The sequence below is a fragment of the Trichosurus vulpecula genome, chromosome 5 (genome assembly GCF_011100635.1).
Source record: "Trichosurus vulpecula isolate mTriVul1 chromosome 5, mTriVul1.pri, whole genome shotgun sequence".
Taxonomy (NCBI): domain Eukaryota; kingdom Metazoa; phylum Chordata; class Mammalia; order Diprotodontia; family Phalangeridae; genus Trichosurus; species Trichosurus vulpecula.
Window position 1 is genome coordinate 102958831 of NC_050577.1, and position 25714 is coordinate 102984544.

The 25714-nt window shown below is 39.2% G+C and overlaps 1 protein-coding gene across 1 annotated transcript; it reads right to left on the reverse strand.

Moving 5' to 3' along the window:
- Window positions 1-12824: 12824 nt before the first annotated feature.
- Window positions 12825-13757, reverse strand: LOC118850981 (taste receptor type 2 member 41-like). Its single transcript, XM_036760584.1, has one exon. It carries the CDS (start codon window positions 13755-13757, stop codon window positions 12825-12827), a length of 933 nt encoding a protein of 310 aa, XP_036616479.1.
- Between the last annotated feature and the right edge of the window lie 11957 nt (window positions 13758-25714).

A 25714-nucleotide genomic window follows, 5' to 3' on the forward strand; every position in this document is an offset into this window, starting at 1 on the left:
GCTGCTAAATCCTGTGTAGGCCTGACTATGACTCTTTGGTATTTGAATTGTTTCTTCCTGGCTCTTTGCAGTATTTTCTCAGTGATCTAATAGTTCTGGAATTTGGGTATAACGTTCATGGAAATTTTGATTTTGGCATCTCTTTCAGGAGGTGATTGGTGGACTTTTTCAATGACTATTATATCCTCTGTTTCTAGGATATCAGGGCAGTTTTCCTTGATAATTTCTTGAAAGATGCTGTCCAGGTTCTTTTGTTATCATAGCTTTCAGGTACTCTAGTAATTCTTAAATTATCTCTCCTAGATCTGTTTTCCAGGTCAGTTTACTTTTTCTTCTGTTTTTCATTCTTTTGTTTTTGTTCGATTAACTCTTGACATGTCATAGAATCATTAGCCTCCATTTTCCCAGTTCTAATTTCTAAGGAATTATTTTCTTCAGTTAGCTTCTGTAACTTCTTTTCAATTTGGCCATTTCTGCTCTTAAGAAATTGTTTTCTTCAGTGGATTTTTGTACTTCCTTTTGCATTTCGTCTCATCTACTTTTTAAGGGCTTCTTGTCTTTTTCCTAGCTGTTGACTCTTTTTTCTCTTGCATAACTCTCATTTCTTTTTCCAATGTTTCTTCTACCTTTCTTCTTTGATTTTTAAAATCCTTTTTCAGCTCTTACATGAGGACTTTTGAGGCATGAAACCAACTCATATTCCTCTTTGATGCTTCATATGTAGACATTTTGACATCATTGTCCTCTTATGAGTTTGTGTTTTGATCTTCCTGTCACCATAGTACTTTTCTGTGGTGAGGGCTTTTGTTTGTTTATTTGTTGCTCCTTTTTCTTGCCTGTTTCATGACTTTTAAAGTTGAGTTCTGCTCCTGAGGCACAGGGAGCACTGTCCCAAGTTTCTTGCACTATGGGCCAGGTTGTTGGTCATTGGCTTTCTGTACTAGGTCCTCTGGGGTGAGCAGCTCACCTGCTGTGCTGACGTCACCCAGTCTAGTCTAGCCAACTGTGCTGTGGCTTCTGGGCCTGTCAGACCTGACTATAAGCCTGCTTCATCAGAACTGGAAGTCTCACAGCTGGCCCACTATGCCTCTGGCCTGTTTAGCCAGAATATGAGGCCTAAGTTGCTGATCTGTGATAGGGCTAAGAGCATCACCTGTCTTGCCCAGACACCATCTGTACTGGGCTGCACCCCACTTTTACCCAATGAGTCAGACCTTTCCTGAAGTCCTTCTAAGTTTATCTTTGGATGGAAAATTGTTTCATCCTATCATTTTGTGGGTTCTGTTGCTCCAGAATCCATTTTGCAACATGATTTAAAATTGTTTGGACAGAAATTGGGGAGAGCTCAGACAAGTTCCTACCTCTTTTCCTCCTTCTTAGATCCATTTCCTAGAGTTAAGTGTTGAGAGCTAAAAGGGCTTTACAAATGCTAGCTGTCATGGTTGTTGTTATATTCAGAGGCCCAAGAGTTAAGTATTTTATATATAATATATATATATATATATATATATATATATATATATATATGTATATGCCCTGTCTTCTCCTACAAACACCTCCAATCCTATGGTTATTGCACATGAATATAACCGTAAGAATTTCTTTCCAGGCCTTGTCTTATATAGGCAACCCAGCCATAGAGACTCAGTCCACTCTTGTCCTCCACCAGTAGCTGCCATCACCTACTCCAAGATGGAGTAATAGGGACAACAAGTTGGTCTTTCTGTAATGCTCATAGGTCTCCTACAGGAGTAGAGCCATGTGAGGAAAAGCAGACGTAGAAAAATATTTGTTAGGCCAGCAGCACAATTAAAAGTTTAGATAAAAGGTTTTCAACCTGTTTGTTGCAATTGGAATTTAGAAGAGGGGAAGCTGTGGGTACAAAAAAGTAACTCTTTGGGAAAACTGGGGTGGGGGGAAGAGGAAAAAGAGGGATCAGGAGAAGGTAATGGCCATCTGTATCAGTAAGGCAAGATTCATGACCTCAAGGATGACCATGAACATGCCTGTATGGGTTGGAATCACAAAGTATGAAAAACTCTCTAGGCAGAAGGCAGAGGAAGTAAAACATTTATATAGACACCAGAGTATGAAATCCCCAAACCAATGACTCCAATTCAATATAGCAGTAATTATATTCCAAAACCAGTAAGCCCACCTCCTTGTAGCAACAAGGAAATTATAACACAGTATTATAACAAAGAACCAAATCATCCTGTAACCTTCCCCCCTGATAGGGCCTTCCCGTAAACAATCACTCATGAATCTGAACTGTCTGCTTGCCTGCAGTTGTGAAAGCCCTTGCAGGTCTCAGAGTCTTTACAGTCTTCTGGATTCTCTGCATTATCAGTTCTCCAATCTTTCAATGCTCTGGATTCTTAGCTCTTTGGTCTCTACAACTCTCTGGTCTGCACTCTCTGCTCTGCAGTCTCTCTCAAAGCTGGCTCTCGCTCATCAACTCCCTCTTGATGTCTGCTGCCTCAATGTCTTCTTGATGTCTGCTTCTCCATTTTGCTTCTCTCACTCTCTGGGCTCTCCTTATATACAGTTCTGGCCAGCATCTGATTGACTAGAACTCAGCTCTCTGATTGGCTGAATTCATGCACATCTGATCGGCTAGAACTCAGTGCAAATACAATTGGCTCTGGTCTTAGCACCTCTCCTTAGGGCCCTGATGGCTTCATACCTCTCCTGACCTAATTAGCAAAAGGGTATGGGCCTGGGGCCTCATGACTAGTGGGCCTGTGGGCCTGGGGTTTCACACGTAGTAAGTAAAGGGTGTAAGTAAAGACCCTATTGAATGGGTGGGGAAGATCTTTAATCACATTAACACCATACCATCAAGGGACTCTTAGACCTGTAGAAGTTACCTGCCATGAAACCCACATAGACAGAGAGAGAGAGAGAGAGAGAGAGAGAGAGAGAGAGAGAGAGAGAGAGAGAGAGAGAGAGAGAGAGAGAGAGAGAGAGAATCATGGACTGAAGGAGAAGGCATCTGTTTTAAAATCTGCCTTGGGTGAAGTGCAGCTCCTCCTGTGAGCGCCTTCTGTTGCCCAAGGAAAGTCACTGAGATTAGGTGAGGTACTGAGAGAAAGGGAAAGGTGGATGAAGGTGAGAAAAAGATAGGATACTGACCCACCTAGGAGCAGCAGGAGCTGCCCTGGCATTTCTCACTGCCCATAATGTACCAAATCACTGCTTTGGTACAATTTCCCTTCATGTTTCTTGTCTGAACCAGAACAGACAAGTCAGTCAACAGCCCCACTGACAGAGATCCTACAGGGAGTAGTGTCTTCTAGAAAGTACTAGGAAAGAACATTACATAAAATTAGACTCCTGTACTCCCCCCCCAAAAAAACTGTATATTTTAACAAAGATGCCAGGTAAGAGGGTGCCCGGCTAATTCAATCTCATTCAATTCAACTCAACAAGCATTCATTAAGTGTTTCAGTACCTCCACCTCAACCTTGGGGCACCTTAGCTCCTGTATGACTCCTCTCCATCACTATCTCCATTCTTCATACACACACACACACACACACACACACAACCCAATACTCAAATTACATTCTGTTGAATTTTTTTTCAATTTGATATGGTTCTCTGACTTCTATAATCCAATGATTTTGCCTATTTTATTTTATCTAGTTTCAAGATTTGTCCAAAAATATCTCTGATTCAAATCTAAGAAAGCTAAGAAAAAAATAAGGAAAGCTAAAATATGAGAATTAAATACCTCAGAGTCATTCTTATTCACTGTGTCAAACTGAATAAGATCACTGTGATTTTGCTTATCGCTACAATTCAACAAGCACTGATTAAGCAATTACCAAGCACAAGTCATTGCACTAGGCCCTAATGCATGGGGGACACCTTTTTGCTTTGCTTTTTTTAATAAAACCCAGGCCTGTGATTTCATTGTTGTGGAGAATTCCTAGTGTTAAAATTCCCTTCAAGGATGCAAATAGGCAATTGTTTGAAAGCTTTTACTCTTGGAAAATTAATTATGTGGAGCAATGAAATAATACATAACTTATCTATAGTTACACATTTGGTGTACATTAGAGGAAGGACTTGAATCCAGGTCTTCCTAACTGTAGGACTTTCACCTTGTAATGGTCAGATCACAGCTCATGGATTGTATTCATTCCTTGGTACCATATTTTAGGAAAGACATTAATAAGCTAGAAAATATTCAGTATAGAAGAAGCAGAATGGCAAAGGGCCATAGGATCAAAGATTTAGAACTGAGAGAGATCTCAGAGACTTCTAGTCCAGCCTATATGCAAATGAGGAAATTTCAGAGGAAGGTTAAGGGATCTTACTCTAGGTCACACAAATAATACTAACAAACTGGTGTCCCAGATGGGAAGGCTTCAAGATCACTCATCATGAAGATTAGCTAAAGAAATTGAGAGGGTTTAGCCTCCAGAAGCCTTAGTAGGGAAAACATAGAAGAGATAACTGTTTTTAGGCATTTTAAGAGTTGTAGAAAGACAAAGACCATAAACTTGTTCTTAGTTCCAGACAGCAGCACTAGGAGCAATGAGTAGAAGTCACTGGTTGTCAGAGAAATTTTCCTAACAATGAAAGCTATCCAAAAGAGGAATGATCTGTCTTCAAGGGCACTGGGTTCCCTCTCTTTTGAGAACACCTCATTTGAGATCTGCAAGTAGAGAAGGAATGGTCACTTGTCAAGAATGTTTTAGAGAGAATTCCTGTTCAGCCATGGCTGGTTTACCTAGATGACCTCTAGGGTCCCTTTGAACACTTTTCTGATGCCCTAAATCTTACTGCTATTGTCATCAATTTGATTTTACTCTTTCCAATCTCCAACCAAATGATGACCAACAACGTTTGCTCTTTCTGGGCTGGGCAAAGACAGGAAGGTAAAAAATTGTGGGGCAAGAAGTAAGGGCTATGAACTAGTACATTAGAATTGAAGACGATTAGAGTGGGAAATAACATTGCTAAGGTTTCTTGACCTATGAATTTATTTCTTTTAATTTAATACTTATATTACAATGGAATTAATTTCCTTAGCGTTCATATATATTTTATGTTTATACTTCTTAAAACATAATGCTGAGGAGGGTCACACAGCTGTCACCAGAGTGCCAAAAGTCCCCAAAAGAGATTAAGAATCTCTGAGTCTAATGTTCTTGCTTTACCAATGAAGGACATGAGATGCCAAAAGGTAAATTGTACTCATTACTGGCACAGTCAGGATTAAAACCCATGGTTACTGATTCAAACACAAATGCTCTTTCCGTTATGTTATAATGACTTGCTATCTAATGGAGTAATTTTTATAGAATCCTAAAATGTTGTCTTCGATTGGAGTAGTACAATTCCAAGACCAAAATGAAATGCTACTGTCATAGTTATTTTTTCCCTAGAGGGCCTACTAAGCTATGAGAAAAACAAAGATAAAGGTATTCTGTCTAGTGGCGCCCAGTCTTAGCAGTGAGAGGAATGAGCCTCACACTGAAAGTCTAGAAAGACTGGGCTATATAACTCCTAAAAGCTTTGTTGGACTTTCTCATATCAGTGCCTTCATCTATGAATAAGCATTAAATTGTTTACAAGTGAAATATTGGTGCATTGATCATTTATTAATCTCCTCTTTAAGTAGTTGAATTAATGTCAATAATTTGCTAATAGCACAGTTTGAAGAACTAGAGATATGACTACAGTTAGCAGCCTCAAAGTCAGGCCATTTGAATCCAAAAGCCTACCTTTCAAAACCCAGGTCAAGAATCTCAAGTTAATGCCCAGAATAGAGCCTTATTCAATTTGTTAGTATCAAGCAGAAGCCCCAAATGTTATTCTGAATGGCAATTTGTCTGGCCTTCCCTACTCCATTGGAGGTGACAGCATGACCTGAGTCACAGAGTTCATCCTTTTGGGACTCTCCACTGACCAGCAGACTCAAGTTGGGCTCTTTGTGGTGTTTATGACCACCTATTTGTTGACCTTGCTGGGCAATGGGCTGATCATCTTTCTGATCTGGCTCAGTGCTCAACTACACTACCCATGTGCTTCTTCCTGTGCAACTTCTCAGTCGTTAACATCTGCTATACAACCAGAGGGGTCCCAAAGATTCTCGCATAGATAGCATCTCATAAACAAAAAAGTCTTCTCCCACCCTCAAGGTGCACCCCAGATCTTCTCTTTGGCATTGGATGGAATTGAGTTTCTACTATTGGCAGTAATATATTATGACTGCTATATGACAGTGTATGAACCCTTTCAATATAACATGGTCATGTGCCATGGAATGTAAGTATGTGGACCTAGCCATAGCCTCCTGGTTTATTTGCCTGGCCAATTCAGCAGTGGTGATAGCAGTCACAATGAAGCTACCTACATGTGGACAGAGTATCTAGAACCAAATGGCCCGTGAGACCCTGGCCATGGTGAGGCCACACCATGCAGCCTACAACATTCCTGAATGCCACCCAGATTAAAATATAATTTGAAAATGTCTAACAAAAGAAAACAATAGATAATGTTAATATATGATTTTGCAGGGATCCCAATGTACAATTTAGTGGCCTCCATTTCTATTTGAGTTTGACACCACTGATCTAGTCCAACCAAGACCCAGCATAACTTCAACAAACCTTTGCAAACTAAGCTATTTCCTTTTTTTACAGATTTACCAAACTTGTAGATGATAGTAATGCTACAGATATCATCTTCATAAATTCTAGTAGAGAATGGGATAAAGTATCTTTATTGTGCTTGTGGAGAACATGGAGAAATTTGGACCAGATGATAGTACAGCTGGATGGATTCAAAAATAGTTGAACGGTCACATGATGATTCAACATCAATGTAAGTAGAGATGTCCAGTAGAGCACCCAATGGGTCCATACTTCACCCCATTCTTTTAACATTTTTTATCAGTGATGGCACACTCAGAAAATTTTCAGATAATACAATGTTGGGAGAGATAACTAACAGGATGGATAAGATAGTTCATTAGCAAGACAGTCACTAAATGAACTTTTATTAAACATTTTTTATGTGCCAGGCACCAATTAAACTCTGGGGATAAAAATATTATAAAAATATAGACCATGCTCCCAAGGAGCTCACATTCTAATAATTCTAATATGACAATAACTACAAAATACAAATATATATATATATATATATATATATATATCCTCAAAACATCCTCAATTGATCCAAACTTTCCCTCTAGCTATCATCTTATTTCTCTTCTCTCTTTTGTGGCTAACCACTTGAGAAGACCATCTAAAATAGTTGTCTCCATTTTCTTCTTCTCACTCTTTTCTCAACTCTCTACAGCCTGGCTGGTAGCCTCATCATTCAAATAAAACTAATCTCTCCAAAGTTACTAATTAGCTCTTAATTGCCAAATACAATGGCCTTTTCTTTTTTAATTTATTTATTCATTTTTAGTTTTCAACATTCACTTTTATAAGATTTTGAGTTCTAAATTTTCCCCCTCCCTCTCTTCCCCTTCCCCCTCCCCAAGATGACATGCAATCTGATATAGGCTATACATGTATAATCATATTAAATATACTTCCACATTAGTCACATTGTAAAGAAGAATCTGAACCAAAGGGGAAAACCACAACAAAGAAAAAAACAACAAAAAAAGAGTGAGAAAATAGTACACATCAATCTCCATTCAGACTTCATAGTCCTTTCTCTGGATGTGAATGGCATTTTCCAACATGAGTCTTTTCAAGTTGTTGTTGTATTGCTGAGAAGAGCTAAGTCTATCGAAGCTGGTCACTGTGCAATGTTACTGTTACTATGTACAAAGTTCTCCTGGTTCTGCTCACTTCAGTCAGCATCAGTTCATGTAACTCTTTCTAAGTTTTTTCTGAAATATCCCTGCTCATCATGTTTTGAGGAACAATAGTATTCCGCTATATTCATATACCACAATTTGTTCAGTCGTTCCACAATTGATGGCTATCCCCTCAAATTCCAATTCTTTGCTACTGCAAAAAGATTTGCTATAAATATTTTTGCACATGTGGATCCTTTTCCCATTTTTATGATCTCTTTGGTAACCAGACCTAGAAGTTGTACTGCTGGGATCAAAGAGTATGCACTTTTATAGCCCTTTGGGCATAGTTCTGAATTGCTCTCCAGAATGATTGGATCTGTTCACAACTCCACCAACAATGCATTAGTGTTCCAATTTTCCACATCTTTTCCATCATTTATCATTTTCCTGTTTTGTCATATATAGCCAATATGATGGATGTGATATGGTACCTCACAGTTGTTTTAATGTGCATTTTTCTAATCAATAGTGATTTAGAGCATTTTTTCACATGACTATAAATAACTTTGATTTATTTATTTGAAGACTGCCTGTTCATATGCTTTGACCATTTATCAATTGGGGAATGACTTGTATTCTTTTAAATTTAATTCAGTTCTCTATATATTTTAGAAATAAGTCCATTGTCAGAGATACTGATTGTAAAAATTATTTCCCAGCTTTCTGCTTCCCTTCTAATCTTCATTGCATTGGCTTTGTTTATGCAAAAACTTTTTAATTTAATGTAATCAAAATTATCCATTTTGTATTGCATAATGTTCTCTATCTGTTTTTTGGTTATAAATTCTTCCCTTCTATATAGATATGAGAGGTAAATTATTCTTTGCTCTTCTGATTTGCTTGTAGCATTGCCCTTTGTGTCTAAATCACGTACCCATTTTGACTTTATTTTGGTATACAGTGGAAGTCATTGGTCTTTGCCTAGTATTTGCCATACTATTTTCCAGGTTTCCAAGCAGTTTTTGTCAAATAGTGAGTTCTTAACCCAGAACCTGGAATCTTTGGGTATATCAAACAGCAGATTACTATAGTCATTAACTGCTGTGTCTTGTGTACCTAACCTATTTACAATGATCCTTCCTTAATCTTCATCCTTTTGACCTCTCTGCAGCCACTGATAGTCAATCAGTCTCTTCTCCTTGGTACTCTCTTCTTTATAGTTTTTGCTGAAACTACTCTCTCCTAGTTCTTCTACTGATCTGACCATTCCTTCTTGGTCTCTTTTACTACATCTTCATCCAAATCATGCCCCTAACTGCAAGTGTTCCACAGCACTCTTCTCTTAATTCTCTATACTATTTCAATAGATAATCTCATTAGATTTCATGGTTTCAGGTATCATCCTTATGCTGGTGAAAATCTTGTCTCCTTATCTAACTTAACTTCTTTCCTGACCTCCAGAATCCCATCTCTAATTATCCACTGGACATAAACTGGCTGCCCCAGAGACATTTTAAATCAAAATGTTCAAAACTGAACTTACTTTCCCATGAATTCTTCCCCCTGTTTCTAACTTCTCTATTACTGTTAGGGCTACCAACATTCTTCCACTCACCCAGGAATGTAACTTAACTGTCATCTTCAACTCCTCAGTCTTTCTTTTACTCTCCCATATCCACTCTATTGATGAGGGCTATTGATTTTACAATGATCTTTCTCAAATGCCTTCTTCTCTGCTTTGACAGTGCCACCACCCCGGATCAGGTCCTCATCACCTTCTCCTTGGACTATAGCAACACCCTGCTCATTGGGCTCCTTGCTCCAACTCTCTCCCCACTCCAGTCGATCATCTACTCATCTATCAAAGTTATCTTCCTGAAGCTCAGGTGTGACTATGGCACACACACACACACACACACACACACACACACACACACACACCCCTCAAAAAAGTCCATCTACCTACACTTTACCAAATTTCTTATACCTCACACTTCATCACATGTTCTCTAATACAGGGACACTGGCCTTCTTATTAGTGTTCCTTGAATAAGACAGTCCATGTCCAGACTTCAGATATTTTCACAGGCTGCTCTACTTGGCTGGAATTCTCTCTCTTCTCATCTCTACCTCCTGACTTCCTTTAAGTTCAAATAAAATCCCACTATCTATAGGAAAGCTTTCCAGATCCCCCTCAATTCTAGGGTCTTTCCTCTGTTGATTATTTACAATTTTTCCTGTATATACCTTGTTTGTACATAGTATTTTTTTTCATGTTGTCTAGCTCATTAGACTGTGAGTTCCTTGAGAACAAAGATTGTCTTTTGCTTCCTTTGTATTTTGACTTCTTAGCATAGTGCCTGACACATAGTGAGCACTTACTCAGTGTTTATCAACTAAATTTCTCAGTGTTTGTTTGTTTTAGAAACAATTTTTCTTTAAACTTTCATGTTCATTTAGGGTTGTCAATTAAGTGATTTTGCAACTGTGTTAAGAAAGAGAAACTATTGATGACTACAAAGGACTAAACATGGTGTATATGTCAGATAGCTACAAGATAATAAAGTATAAGAGAATATGCTATTTTATCATCACCTAACAGGACATAAAACTGGGTAATGTATTTTAATCTAATTAATTCTTAATAATGAATTTAAAGGAAAATAAATCAAAAGGTCCTCTTGTGGAATTTACACAGATGGTACAAAATCAATGACTAAGAAACTTGAGGATTTTGTTTGGCATGTTAAAAAAATTAACTTGAATATGCCATGGACACACTGCAACATACACAACCATGTTTCAGCATCAAAGAGAATGCCACAACTTAAAAATGTGTTGGACAATGCTTTCAAAATAATTACTTTTATAAAATCAAAACTCTTAAATGTTCACCATTTTATGCAGAGAGATGTACATCAAGCATGATATACTTCAAACACACATAGATGATAGATAGATTTCCTGTGGGGAAGTTTTTACTCATCTGATTGAATTTAGAAAACAATTACTTGCAATATTTTGCAGATATTGCTTCAAAAACTAATTAATTTAATACATCATTACAGAGTAATAATACAAATATGTTCAATGTTCAAGACAAAGTAAAAATTATGATTGAGAAACTAAAATTTTGGAGCCACAAAATGGAGAAAAATATTGAGTGCTTTGTGATATCACATAATTTGTTATTAGAAAATGAACTGCCTTTATATCCACCTATCAAAAAAAGACATCAATGATCATCTGAAATTTTTAAAAATTAATTTCACTAAAAAATTTTCCTGAGTATTCCAATAAATTTAGTTGGATTTGCAACCATATGATGTGTCTTTTATATCTCTGACTAACAGATTGAAAATGAATGAAAAAGCAAATTGTATTGACATAACAATGGGTTTTAGGCTACAATCATTCAAAATTAATTGTCTTATAAATATTTGGCTAAAAATAAAAATAAATTTCCATCACTCAGCAACAGAACTTGTAAAATTATCCTACCATTTTCTATTGCATATTTGCGTGAGCAAGCATTTTCACTTTATTCTTGTTAGAATTAAAAATAAAGAAATAAAAACAATGCAGAAGCAGACTTAAAATTCTAATTGTCTGGTATTGAGGCAAGTATTACAAACTTTTGTTCAAATAAATAAAATCTAAAGTTCAAATCATGTTTACATATGACTGTTACATTAGGCTAAACATTTTCTAAGTTGTTTATTATTTCATTTTAAATCATATTTATATTCAACAAAAATATAAAAAAATTAATCTGTAATCTTGCAGATCATAGGAATCATATGAAGTCTTACTGAATTACTTCTTTTGATACTTAGAGAATATCCAACATAAAATATTTTAATTGTTTTATATTCACAGTTTTATATTTACAAAATATATAATTTTACATTTAGTGTTCAATTGTATATTTTTAAATTGTATAATGTACATTTTAAGTTTGAGCATTTAAGGCAAAAGTTATCTTTTTAGTTATTAGAAGTAACAATATTATATTACTGGAGGTTCATAATACATTTGTTGTTGTTGTTGAAAGAAGGTCAAAAAAGAAAAAAGTTTGAACTACTGGTCTAGGAAAAGGAACTTTGATTTGGACTAAAATGACCCAAATTTAAGTTACCTTTCTGACTTTAAGAGTAATTTCTTTTCTCTAGGTTTCATTTTCCTCCCATGTAAATGGCTTCTAAGGTCCTTTCAGCTCTAAATCCAAGAAGAGACTATATTCTATGTTTCTCTCTCCAAGAAAAAAAAACTGTTCAATGAAATTTACTTACAAAAGCCTCTTCTAATATCTCGTATTGCCACTAGCAACCTGAGCTTCTGACAGCCTGCCTTCCATAATTAATGCTCTAGACAAGATTTCTTCCCATGGATTTTAAAAACAGCTTCTATCCTAGCCAGAAAAAACATGGTTTTAAAGTAACATTTAAACAGAAATTTTAAGGTTTTATGAATACAAAAATGAAGTGGTTTCATCACATGGGTATTTGATAGAAGAATCTATCTGTGTCATCCTCGAACACTTAATTTTTGGAATGACAACAAAGGTAACCATTCTGAGGGTCATCTGAAGAAAGTCACTGTGGCTATTTCAAAAAGAAAAAACAAAGTCCTTTGAAAACTGCATGATTTATTTTCTTTTCTTAGAAGAATAGGACACAGTGACAAGGGTGAAAGATGACAGGAAGAAAACCAGGGCATTCCACTGGTACTCTGCAAATGTCGGAGAAAGGAAAGCCTCCAATATGCAGGCTGGAGACCCCTTATGGTGAACTCAAGGGAGGACAAGAGTGAAGCAGGATGGACAGGCATAGACAAGCATCAATAAGGCCTCACTGGAAGTCAGACACTCCTAAATCCATGATGTCGCAGATTCATTTGAATTTCTGAGTATGGGAATAGTGAATGCAGAAAATGTTTAATATCTAACTGGACTTCAATAGGATGAAAACTTTAAAGTCAAAGGATGTGCTGTACTCCAGTCATCAGTAGATACTTTTCTTTGATATGGTAAAGAGAGATGCATTTCTTAAGTAGGAGACGATGCCCACCTTTTTTTAAGCAAAAGAAGAAGCTTCATGAGTGCTGCTCCTAGCTGGGAATTGCTAAAGATAAGAATGAAGGGATGAACAGATGTGCACAGGTAAATCACAATTTGCCATAGCCAGTACCAAGCACTCTCAAAATCTGAAGAGGCAGAATCAATGACAAAAGACGTAAAAGAAAAAGCATAAAGGACTAGGAAGGAGACCAGTGATTTCAGAGCTCTGGTGTGAGCCTGAGTCCTAGGATCCTGGGCACTGCTGGCTCTATGTCGCATTCTCCAGGAGTGTCTCCACAGAGAGGAAATCAGCAGAACTATTGCCACTACAAACAAAGAAAAGGGGATAGACACAGTGATGAGCTTCAAAGGGAGAAAGTAGTAGATTTCTAGTTTCCTAGTGAAGCCATATAAGGTTATGTTCCCCAAAAATGTCCCCTGCAAGAGTGCCTGGAACAAAATATTGTTCCCTGCAAAAAATAGCATAGTGAAGATGGAAGACATTAGCAGGGAGGCTAGTAGGAACCAGGGTACTAGTTCCTTGACTCTCCATTTCAGCCAAAGGAAAATGGGGTGAGTGAAGTTTGCAATCTTCACACAGAAGAGGACACTAAGCCAAGTGGCAAACCAGAATGTGGCTGTATTCAGAAAATCCCAGTAAATCCCAAAGTACTGGCGGGCAGGTTCCTTAGAATATCGAAGGTAGTCAAGAAAATAGTAGAAATTGTGCACCATTCCAACCCATTGCAGGCAGAAGCGGGCGGCACCCAAACTGATTAGGATCATGTCACAGGGAGACAGCCGGTGGCATCGAACCCATTCCCTTCCCAGTACCACAACAATGAAGCCATTAGCCATAATCCCCAGGGAGCACAACAGAACAAAGACAACCATGGCAAAGATTGTGAATGATCCCAGCATTTCAGTCCCTCCTAGAATTATTGCTCTTGCTTAGGTTTCTACTGGCCTCAGACTCATAGAGCTCCTGCTTTGCTTGACAAGATGTGCAAGGAGAATATTCTGCACTATCTTTTTAAGCCATAGTATAATTAGATAATCCTATGAGGTTGGGGAGAAAAGGTTCATGCAGTTCTGTGTGGATGCAAATCTCCACCAGTCTCAGTTTCCACTGCTCTATTCAAATGTATGTGATTTGCATTCCTTGCTTGGATCAGGGAAAATAGTTTCTCTGGGCTTTTGTCATGGCAATTGAGCATTTCTATCACAATATCATAGATCAAGAGCTAGAAGGGCCTTAAGGAGCCATCTAATTTAATCCTCAAATTTTGTGAGTGAAAAAATTGAGGACCAACAAGATTGTGACTTGCCCAAGGTGACAGGTATTAAGTATCAGAGGTGGGACTTGAACCCATGTCCTTTAATTTGAGAGTTTGTGCTCCTTTAACTCTACCAGGGTGCCTCACAAACCTGCTCCCTGAAAACACACCTATTTCTCCAGATGACCTGCCAAAACTTGGAGTACAGTGCTTGTGATAGGTAAGGGTGAGAGATAGAAGAATTACCTTTTTGTGACTATATCTATAAAATGCTCTTTTTCAAAGATGAAAACTCCTCCAGGAAGGGCCTTTACCTAATGATGAACGAACAGAGAACAGAATACAAATGATAAACCTGTCAGTAATTTCAGTTTTGGAAATGAACTAAGAATAGAAAGAAGAAACATGGAAAGGGGGTGCCCAGGAAAGGAGGGCAACTTTCTAACAGAAAGACAAATGAAGTCTGCCCCAGATCCTTACAGAGAATAACATGAAGAAACCAGGCATCCCTTCAGTAGACCCCTGGAGGATTGAAGCCCAGAACAGAACCAGCCATAACAACCAGCTAGTAAATTTCCTTCAGGAAAACCAGAATACAGATAAATGTGTGAAAGGTAGTTCAAATATTCCAGGTTTCACAGCCATGATTGGCTCTGAAACATCCCAGAGGATGAAGGAAGTAATAATATATTAATTAGAGGTGGCCTGAAGGTTAGAAGTAGAATGAACAGAGAACAATTTGTATGAAAAGGTAGTGTGGGTACAGAGTTAGTGGATGCAAACTCAATAGGAGTCAATAGATGATGGGGCAGCCAAAAGAACTAGTGTGACCTTGAGGTGCATTAGTAGAAATACAGTGTCCAGAATCAGAGAGATTCATAGTTCCATTATTCTCTGCCCTGGTCAGAGCATATTTTAAGTATCATGGTAAGTAATAGTTGCTACATCTTAGGAAGAATGCTGAAAAGAGGGGGGCCATCAGTATGGTAAAGAGACAGGAAAACATTCCATTTGGCAGTTGGTTCAAGGAACTGCCTTTGTTTAGCCTGGAAAAAAAAAAGGAATAATAGCAGTTCTTAAACACTTGAAAAGGAATTTAGTTTGGTTTTCTTATTTTACTTGTCCTGAAAGGGCAGAATTATGAGCAATGGACAGAAATTGAAAAGGGGCAGATTTTGTTCTTATGGAATTAAAATTAAAATTATGGAATTAAATAGACTACCTTGAGAGGTCATGAGTTCTAAACAATTGAAAGTCTTAAAACACAGGCTGGAAGATTATTTGTCAGGTAAATTTTACTAGGGGTTCCTACTCAGGTACAAGTTGTCATGGGCAGTCCCTTCAAACTCTAAATATCTAAACATTTAGACCAGAATGGAAAACAATAGTTTCAAGTTTGGGTGCACACACTTGGAACTAAGTCTAGGAAATGAGGGACAGAAGAGCTAAGAAACCTCGAAGCTTGTCTTGTATAATGACTAGGTAGGCTTTGCTCTGCTCCTCTGAGGCTACAGGAATTGGTGACCTGTACAAATTTCTGTCCTCAAGAGGATACTTACTACCTTTGTGACCCTGGGCAAGTCACTTAACCTCTGTTTGCCTCAGTTTCTTCAACTGTAAAAATGGGGATAATAATAGCACCTGCTTTGCAGAGTTTTTGTAAGGATAAAATGAGATTACATTTATAAAAGTGCTTAGCATAGTACTTGGCATATAGTAGTTGCTATATAAAGGCTTATTTCCTCTTTTCCTCCCCTTTTCCTAATGTCAGGGTTTGCCCAGAGTTTAGCAGAGACTATGAAATAAGCTTCATGTAAGCCTGCCCACCCCAGAAAGCAGGCCTTTCCTTGTGTGCTGTCAACACTTTCTCATTAGAGACCAAGTAACAGTGTTGCCCTTCCAAGCAGCCATCCCTCAGGGCTGACTCACCAGGATTCCTGCCCAATCCCCCATTCTGGGGATTGAGGTCCATAGATTTTGAGATGGGGTTCCATCCTGCTCTTTGTCTGCAGTGAGACAAAGTCTTATGTCCACAGTAGGGACATTTCCTAATTCGTTAACAAGGCCTACATTCTTCCTCACTCTGTTCACCACTGAGTCGCTACAGTTTCATGCACAAGATTTAGTCCTAAAGCAATGTCTTCATCCAACCTCTCCACGGTGACTCTCCATGCACCTAGCTCTGAAGGTTACCTTCTTTTATGTGATAGTTATCTTATTATCTCTGTGTCTTCCTAAAGAATGAAGTACAGAATTAGGGCCTCTTCTCCCTCCACAAGACTGCAGCCTCTGTCCTCTTAGGTGGGACCTCACACTGTTAAGGCCAGGCCAAGATTCTGGGACTTGCTCAGGGTTAGAATAAGAAGAAAGGAAGAAACAAAGCATTCCAGGCAGCAGACAGATGCTCCTGAAAGATTCAGTTCTTTCAATTATCAACAAAATAATGGACATAGTTTTCCAAGCAAGAGGAATCTAGAAACATTAGTCCCATCACTACTTATAGGACCTCAAGAAAAAATAGCATGAAGACCATTCAAGTGTAAATCCAGTGGAATTCATGAGGTTTTACTGTGGCTTCCACACCATCCTTTTGGATCTATTTTATTGAGGAATAAGATTAGGTTGTTAAGTGTTTGAAATAGTTATCTCTCGATTACTTTAAATAATCAGTTAAATTCTGAAAGAATTTATGGAAGTAAATTCTAGGGCCGTATTTGATGGGAAGTAAGATTTTTAACTAATTGAACAAAAGAGATCTGAGTCATATGTTAGAACAAGATGAAGGGGAGTTAAATGAGGCAAATAGATGAGAAAACAGGGCATCTACAGAAATGGAGGGGTGGATAGATTTAGAGCAGAGGCAGAAGAGCATTTCCATTCATTCTAAGTTTGTTAAAAGTTAAGTCAAATGCAATGTAAATCAAAAGGGTGCAAAGGAAACAACGGTAATTGAGCCTGTGGGAGATTTGCATCCATTTCTTTCAAGGTGAGTTGTCCTTGGCTTGCAATCAAGTATCTTCCTGTCCAGTTCTACTAGGGTTCTGAATCACCAAAGTAAGAACCCAGAAACAGAATCTATAAGAGAAGAGCGTTTTCTAGAAATTTGCGTATATCAGCATCCACACTACATTATTGGTTGGTTGGTTGGTTGTTCTCCTTCATTCCTGAAGAGGACCACAATGACATCACTATGTTGGAGTCAAGGTACAGTGTATCTGACTCTAGCCTATAAATCCAATATGAGCTCTGGAATGTTCTCCAATAGGTCAGGCACAAAGAGCCCACAGGAACATTTGGAGTGGAGATGTTTCTAAATTTGTGCATCTCATATTTCTTTTGAGCTACTGTATTTCTCCTTTGCTCACAGAGCACAGCACCTTCTTTGATGTTGGCACACCATACTGAGAGGTATTTTACCAGTGTCTTTCATGTCATATAATCAATGACCTTGAGAGTGTCCTTGAATTGCTTCTTCTGACCTCCACATGAACAATTGCCTTGAGTAAGTTTTCTCTAAAATAGTCTTTTAAGCAAACTTATGTTTGCCATGCAAATAACATGTCCACCCCTTGAAGTTGCATTCCATTATTACAGGGTGGGGAGGAACTCTTTTATAAATCAAATAGGAAGCAATATAGTGCAATTGAAATGTTGATGGACCTGGGCTCAAATTCTGGCTCTGCCTGTGCTATCTGTGTGTGATCTGCTGCACCGTCTAAGGATGATGTATAGAAAAACAGGGATAAAATTTGGAGAGGACAAGAAAGCTTAAGAGATTTAACTATACATTGGTATAGGGAGAATCCATGTTAAGTCAAATCAACAAGCTTTTATTAAATTCTTACTATATACCAAGCACTATGATAAGCATTGGTAATCCAAATAAAAGCAGAAGGAAAAACCATCCCCTCAAGGAGCTTATACACTAGCTTCTAAACTAATAGGGGAAGACATATAAAAGGGAGCTGAAGGTGGGGTGGGATTATAGACAAAGTCTAGGAGAGTCTGGAAAGGAATGAATATGTGGCTGGCCAGGGTCTCCTCCTTAAAATAGAGGTACGGGAAGGAACTAGCCAATCAGAGATAGAGCCCACAGTGGCAAAAGGTATTTCCAGAGCCAAGACATGAGGAGAACAAACATGCTGGCTTGACTTGGACTCTCCAAGTAGGTGTAGTAGGGAAGGGATTATTTGTCCAAAATATCTTTAACTTCCAGGGAAATAAAAATAGTGGAACAGAAATAAAACTTTTCTGGAGTCCATTTAGGACTCTCAGGGAGAGGAGTCACTGTAATGTCAAGGTGTCCAAACCACAGGGCAATGCTGAGTCAGTCTACAGGACCCTGTGGAAAGGTGGAACCCACTAGAAAATGAACAGAATTGTGTTTATTGTTGATGAGTCCCTGAGAATCCCTTTGTGATTTCTACATTTGAATTCCTTCCAGGCCCCTGTAGCTTCTGCATTTTCAGTAGAGTGAAATATAGGCAGCCTTGTATTTGAAACTGCATGTTACCTTGAGTACTTACACAAGAGCTAGTTTTATAGAAATCTAGACATAAGCTATATACAAATTTTGCTTGGAAATTTCCCATAGTAAATTCTATGGGGAAATAATAATTAATGAAACAGTAACTTTGGAGTTCAAGATCAATCTCACTCCACTTGACCTAGAGTAAGAGGGCCTCTGGCCCATGGATCACGCTATAGTTATGTGCCCCTGAGTACTAAGGAGAGACAATCTGAGCACCCTGAGCCAGGCTCACAAGTATAACATACAGTCAGCCTCTTGCCCTCCATTTCTGACTGGGTAAAAGGGTTGTAGCTGTTCCTCTTTCTCCCAATTCTACTCTAGATTTAGTCCCAGCTCTGATATTCCTCACATTATGAACTCTAATAGAGTCAATGTCATCCATCATTAACACTGTCCAGCTTCATTCAACAAGCATTTATGAAGCATTTACTTTGAGTTAAGGCCAATGCTAGCTGCTGAGGATACAAAAATAGATCCACCTCAAGAGACTTCCCGTGTGTCCTCTTCCTAGAATGAAACTACAATCTCACTGGAGATATGAACATGTACTTAAAAAAAGTAATTAACAATACATGACGGAGCATTTTAAGTGCAAGTAAATTTTGTAGGCAATAAGTCTACAGGAGTTCCCAGGAGGGAGCAATCACTGAAAACTAGGGAAGTCAGGAAAGTTTTCATAGAGAAGATGGGAATTAACACTTGTCATTGAAGGAAAAGGAGAACTTAGATAAGTTGAAAGAAAAGAAAAGACATGTCAGGCAGAGGTTTCGAGGAACAGAGTAGGATATTTTGACCACTATTTTAGGGAATAATTTTTGAAAGGAGAGTTAAGGTTGAAGAGGTTGGGAGGGACCAAATTATGGAAGCCCTTGAATGCTTGAAATCCAAGGAGTTTAGATTTTATCCCATAGGAAATGGAAAGCCATCCAAGGTTAACTGGTATGGAATGAAAAGGGCTTTATCCTAGTATGCCAACATCCAGCGGGGCATGCCACCTCCTGAGAAGAGTTCTTCCCTTTCACCCTCCCCGTCCTACAAATCCCCTTGAAGTCCTCTGCTGTCCCATGGTGCTGGGGCCACCCCAGGCCACCACTACCACTGTTTTATTACCATGGCTCACTTTTTCCCAGACCCACTTAACATCTCAACTTCTGCTAGACTATACCAGACTCTGGAAAACAGGATTCCCCCTCTCCTTGCACAGCTGCTTCCATGACTGTCCTGTCCTTTCCACTTCCTACCCCTTCCCTGTGACTGTTTTTGCCCAAAAGTTGGGGAAGCCTTGTTATGGCACTAGAAGTTATTAAGTTTTTGAGCCTATCAGACCCACAGATTGTAAAGAGGACACTAGGAGAACAAGAACTCATTATCCAACTTTGTTGTGTGCCTGGTAGGCATAAAAATCATGGTATAGTTTATGGCTAATTCACAGAGTGTACTGTTTAATAGCCATTGCTGTACTCTTTGTACATTTCTTCCTCCTCTTTTTCACTTTTGAGTAACTGGAAGAAATAATGTGTGCTGGCTCCAGGACTTTTCATGGTGATTATTGGAATTGGTAATTTGGAGAGGAAAAGAAGGACCTTCAGGGAAAGAAGAGAAGGACTCAAGAGGATTTTTCTTTTTGCCCTCTGCTTGTCTTAGGTAAATGGTATAGAAAGACTAGAGAAGTCTATAGATACATATTCTAGCCTGGCCCAACAATGAGGACAATCACCTATGGTAGAGAACCATGATAAATGAGTAAGAAGTAGTAACATACATACCTTTGCTTGTAGGATACATAGAGATAAAGGTGGACATGGAGATAGAGATGAAGATGGGTATGTATCTAAATATAGATACAGATATGGGGACAGGATAGATATAGATACCGATATTAGTATAAGTAGAGGTATAGGTTTAGATATGGATACAGGCATAGGTATAGTATAGGTATGGGGGGAGAGAGAAAGAGAGGGAAGGAAGTAGAAAAAGGAAGGAGATACTAATACTGAGGTCCCATGAATTATACACATCATCTTTCCATGTAGGAATGTAAACAAAACAGTTCAACTTTAGTAAGTCCCTTGTGATTTCTCTTTCTTGTTTACCTTTTCATGCTTCTCTTGATTCTTGAAAGTCAAATTTTCTATTCAACTCTGGTCTTTTGACAAGAGAAAGCTGAAAAGTCCTCTATTTTGTTGAAAATCTATATTTTGCCTGTGAGCATGATACTCAGTTTTGCTGGGTAGGTGATTCTTGGTTTTAATCCTAGCTCCATTGACCTCCAGAATATCATATTCCAAGCTCTTCTATTCGTTAATGTAGAAGCTGCTAAGTCTTGTGTTATTCTGATTGTGTTTTCCACAATACTCAAATTGTTTCTTTCTGGCTGCTTGCAGTATTTTCTTCTTGACCTAGGAACTCTGGAACTTGGCTACAATACTTCTAGGAGTTTTCCTTTTGGGATCTTTTCGAGGAGGTGATCTGTGGATTCTTTCAATTTCTATTTTACTCTCTGGTTCTAGAATATCAGGACAGTTCTCCTTGATAATTTCTTGAAAGGTGATATCTAGGCTCTTTTTTGATCATGGCTTTCAGGTAGTCCAATAATTTTTAAATTATCTCTCCTGGATCTATTTTCCAGGTCAAGGGTTTTTCTAATGAGATATTTCACATTGTCTTCCATTTTTTCATTCCTTTGGTTCTGTTTAATAATATCTTGATTTCTCATCAAGTCACTAGCTTCCACTTGCTCCAATCTCATTATTAAGGTAGTATTTTCTTCAGTGGTCTTTTGGACCTCCTTTTCCATTTGGCTAATTCTGCCTTTCAAGGCATTCTTCTCCTCATTGGCTTTTTGGAGCTCTTTTGCCATTTGAGTTAGTCTATTTTTAAGGTGTTGTTTTCTTCAGTATTTTTTGGGTCTCCTTTGGCAAGTCATTGCCTTGTTTTTCATGGTTTTCTCACATCATTCTTATTTCTCTTTCCACTTTTTCCTTTACTTCTCTAACTTGCTTTTCCAAATCCTTTTTGAGCTCTTCCATGGCCTGAGACCAGTTCATGTTTTTCTTGGAGGCTTTTGATGTAGGCTGTTTGACTTTGTTGACTTCTTCTGGCTGTATGTTTTGGTCTTCTTCGTCACCAAAGAAAGATTCCAAAGTGATCAGTCTGAATCTGAGTCCATTTTTGCTGCCTGGCCATGTTCCCAGCCAACTACTTGGCCCTTGAGTTTTTCGTCGTTGGGATATGACTGCTTGTAGAGTAGAGAGTACTTTGTTCCAAGTGACAATATTCCTGTTGTTTTCAGAGCTATTTCTACACAGCTAGCTCTGCCACACCAGCACTCTTCCTCCCCCAAGAACCACCAACCTGGACTAGACTCAGATCTTAAGCAGGCTCTGCACTCCTGCTCTGATCTGCCACTTAATTCCTCCCACCAGGTGGGCCTGGGGCCAGAAGCAACTGCAGCTGTAGTTCTGTAGCTGCACCACCCCTGCTGACCCCGGCGTGGCGACTGAACCGTGAACTCCTTCATTCAGTCCCCGCAGCTTTTCCCACTAGCATTCTCTGTTGTCTTTGGTATTTGTGGGTTGAGAAGTCTGGTAATTGCCACAGCTCACTGATTCAGGGCGCTAGGGCCTGTTGCGCCTGGCTCCTGGTCTGGTTGGTCCGGGTGCAGCCCATGCTGGGCTCTGCTCTGCTCCCAGCTCTGTGTGCAATAGACCTTACCCAGTGACCATCCAGGCTTCCTGGGCTGGAGCCCTGCTTCCCTCTGCTATTTTGTGGGTTCTGCAGTTCTAGAATTTGTTCAGAGACATTTTTTATTGGTATTTGGAGGGTCCTGGGGGAGAGCCCTAGGCAAGTCCCTGCTTTCCAGCCGCCATCTTGGCTCTGCCCTTGATACCATTCTTAAAATGAGAGTGCTTTGAAAAATATGTATGTGTGTGTATGTGTGTGTAAACATCTATCTGTTATGTACATATGGAAAATAGCTTCGCAAAAACTCCTTTCCCTTCAAATACATTTCATTTATTTTTATCATCACTGCTCTCTTTACCATCATCATATTCAATGTTAACTAAAAAAAAACCATAAGCCATGCTCCTCAAGCTAAATTTAGAGGGGGAAATTGTCTAAATCAATCAACAAGCATTTATTTATTATCAGCTATGCGCCAGGCACTATACTAACCTCTGAACTCAGACCCACATGATAACTAAACATAGACTACTTAGCTGAGCAGGGATTTTCTCTTCAGCTGTCCAAGAACCATCCCTGCTCTCAATTCAAGTCCCTCCTCAAAGCCACTCAAGCGTTTGTTTTTTTGTTTCTACTTTTCACTTTAAAACTCTTGTCTCCTTTTTATTACTCTTCTTGACTCCTTTCTCTTGTCCTCTGCATTGGACCTACCACTAACTGAATAACTGTGTTACTTTGGGCAAGTAATTGAGTACTATAGGGCCACTTTCCCCCCTACTAAATGATGGCTGGGTTCCTCCTAGGTCTGTGATTTTATTTCTATTTTTACTATTTCAAATATTTGTATTCCCTCACTCCATAGTGATGAACTGAGGTTTACCAATATCTTCTGGGTAATAACCTAACATTTTTTTCAGAAAAAGGGAAAGGTGTGGAGGGGTGGGGTGGGGAGAATGGAGATAGAGACATTTCCTTTCTATCTCCATCTCTTATTTGTTCAAACCTAAGGTAAATATTTTTCTCTTCTATCAGGATCTTTGTTTCATGGGTTTCCCATGAAAGGAAAGAGCCATCTTCCCAATACTAACATATTACCAGTGTTGGTATATGGCAATGGAACACCGTTATCTCTAAAAGACTAAAAATTAGCATAATGCAGCGCACAATGGAAAATCAAATGGGGATTGTAGTCAAGCTTCAACATAGAACCAATGAGAAATTACAAAAAAGAACAGAAGTAAAGGATATTATCAAGGAATTGCACATCAGGAAGAGAAGATAGGCTGGCCAAGTGTGTTGCCAACATGGCTCTAAAACCAGTACCCTCTTGATGCAAGTTCAGTGTTAGGACTAAATGAGGCACTCCTAAGTCACTGGACATAAAAGAAGAAGTTTACCTTGCTCTAACAGAGTAAGAATGCACAACATGGATGTGAGCTTCTGGACATGGTCCTCCTCCTCTCCATCTGGAAATTTCATCTGGTCAATAAGTCATGTGGTTATGATGACTCACATGGTCTCAAGCACCCACCAAGTCTGATAGGCTCTAATTCCACTAGGCTAAGACCTTTTCATGTCACCAGACCAGGAAGTTATGTCAGGGAAACTATGACTGATCAGGTTTTTCAAGGGGAAGAGGGAAGAAGCTGAGTCATGAAAATTCTGGTCTTATCACAACATGGCAAGAGAAAAATATAACATATAAACAGGCAGAATACTCTGTGGTATCTTCAAGATATCGGGAGAAGGTGAAAGTCTTCCTTCATCACATTGGGCATACCCCCTATAAAGAACTTAGCAGAGAACATTGACAAGATCACAGAAGATACATAGGCATGTGTAAAATGAGACCTGCAACACTGAAGAGAACTCCCAAATGGATAAGATCACAGAACTATTTGAGTATTTATAAGCTATACAGACATGATTATATTCAAGGAATAATAACAGATAAATTCAAACAAGTAAATGCTCAGTAACTAATATGACACTAAGTTGGGCACTGTGAGCAGTACCTTAGATGGCTTGGTAGAAAGGTCCATGCTCTATCTGCTATCAAATGCTTTCCACACATATCATATGAACCATCCACGATCCGTGGGCAGCTCTCAGGCCTTTAGGGAGCCAGCTATCACCCTCCTCTAGATACCACCCCTTTGTGAGTGCTATCCCAGAATCCTATTAGTTTTTGATTTGTCATGTAAATTATCCAATTGGGTAAATGGCTTGAAGTCCCCATACTCTTAGATTCCCATTCTCAAGGCATAGTGGTTTGTTGATGTTTATAATCAGACTATTAGAAATGAATGAAAAAATAACAGTGATATACCCAACAAGAATGTTCCTGAGCTGCCCCACCTCAATTGCCTACCTTTCCCCCAACACTCAACTAGGCCGAAAGTCAGAAGTTCAGTTTAATTGAGCCACTCCCCACCAGGAGCTGACAATGACATTTGTCTTTGGTTTTCACTCACAGTAACCCCTCTTAAGTAGATCAGTGTTCAGACCACTGAAACCTTCTCCTCTCTCAGTGAATGGGGGTGGGACTGAGGGATTGTGCACAAATTATATAAACCTTGTGTCTCAGCTCCAGACAGCCTCTGCTCTGCTTCCTAGTTACTGGTTCCATTGAGCTCAATTCACTTATGTCTCTGATCTTCTCAAACCAAGCAAATGAGAGGAAGAAACTCCTACCATGAGCTGGGTGTCAAAGTCCTGTCCAGACAGCTCTAGAAGAAAGATGCCAGGAACTTCTGGGAGCCAAGATGGTGGAGTAAGCAGTAAACAATTCTCACTCTCCCGTATTGACCTCTAAAAACCCAGAAAATATCACCCCCATGAAAAAGCCCAGAATAGAGGAGCCAGCAAAAACACAGAGTGCAACAGTCAGCCTTGGAAACTTGGGGGATTAACAGGAAAGGTCCCTCTTGCTCTGGAGGAAGGGGAGCCATACAGGATGGAAGGTGTCCCAGCAAGCCCCACCTCAGAAAACTAGTTGAAGATCCTGAGGCCCAGGGTAGTAGAGCAGGCTAGCACCAACACCAGAACTGCAACCTCATCCCCAAGTGCCTTTGAACAACCAAGGCAACTGGCAGACTGCAGCTCATAGAATCACCACATTCACCAGTGGTCTGGCATTCTCCTGCAGCCAAATCTCCCCATGCTTCAGTGCAGCTTGGGTGACCAGACATCCTCCAGAGGCCAGACACCCATGCTCACCCCAAGAGTTTCAGTCTAGCCCCACAAAAATGCAGAAAAACCTCACCTAGACTCAGCACACACCAGCCGCCACCACTAGGACACCACCTCAGCACCAGGTTTAGCTATCAGATCACTGTAGCCTTTGGCTACCAGTACCCGGGACCCCAGCACATGAAGCCAGGGTC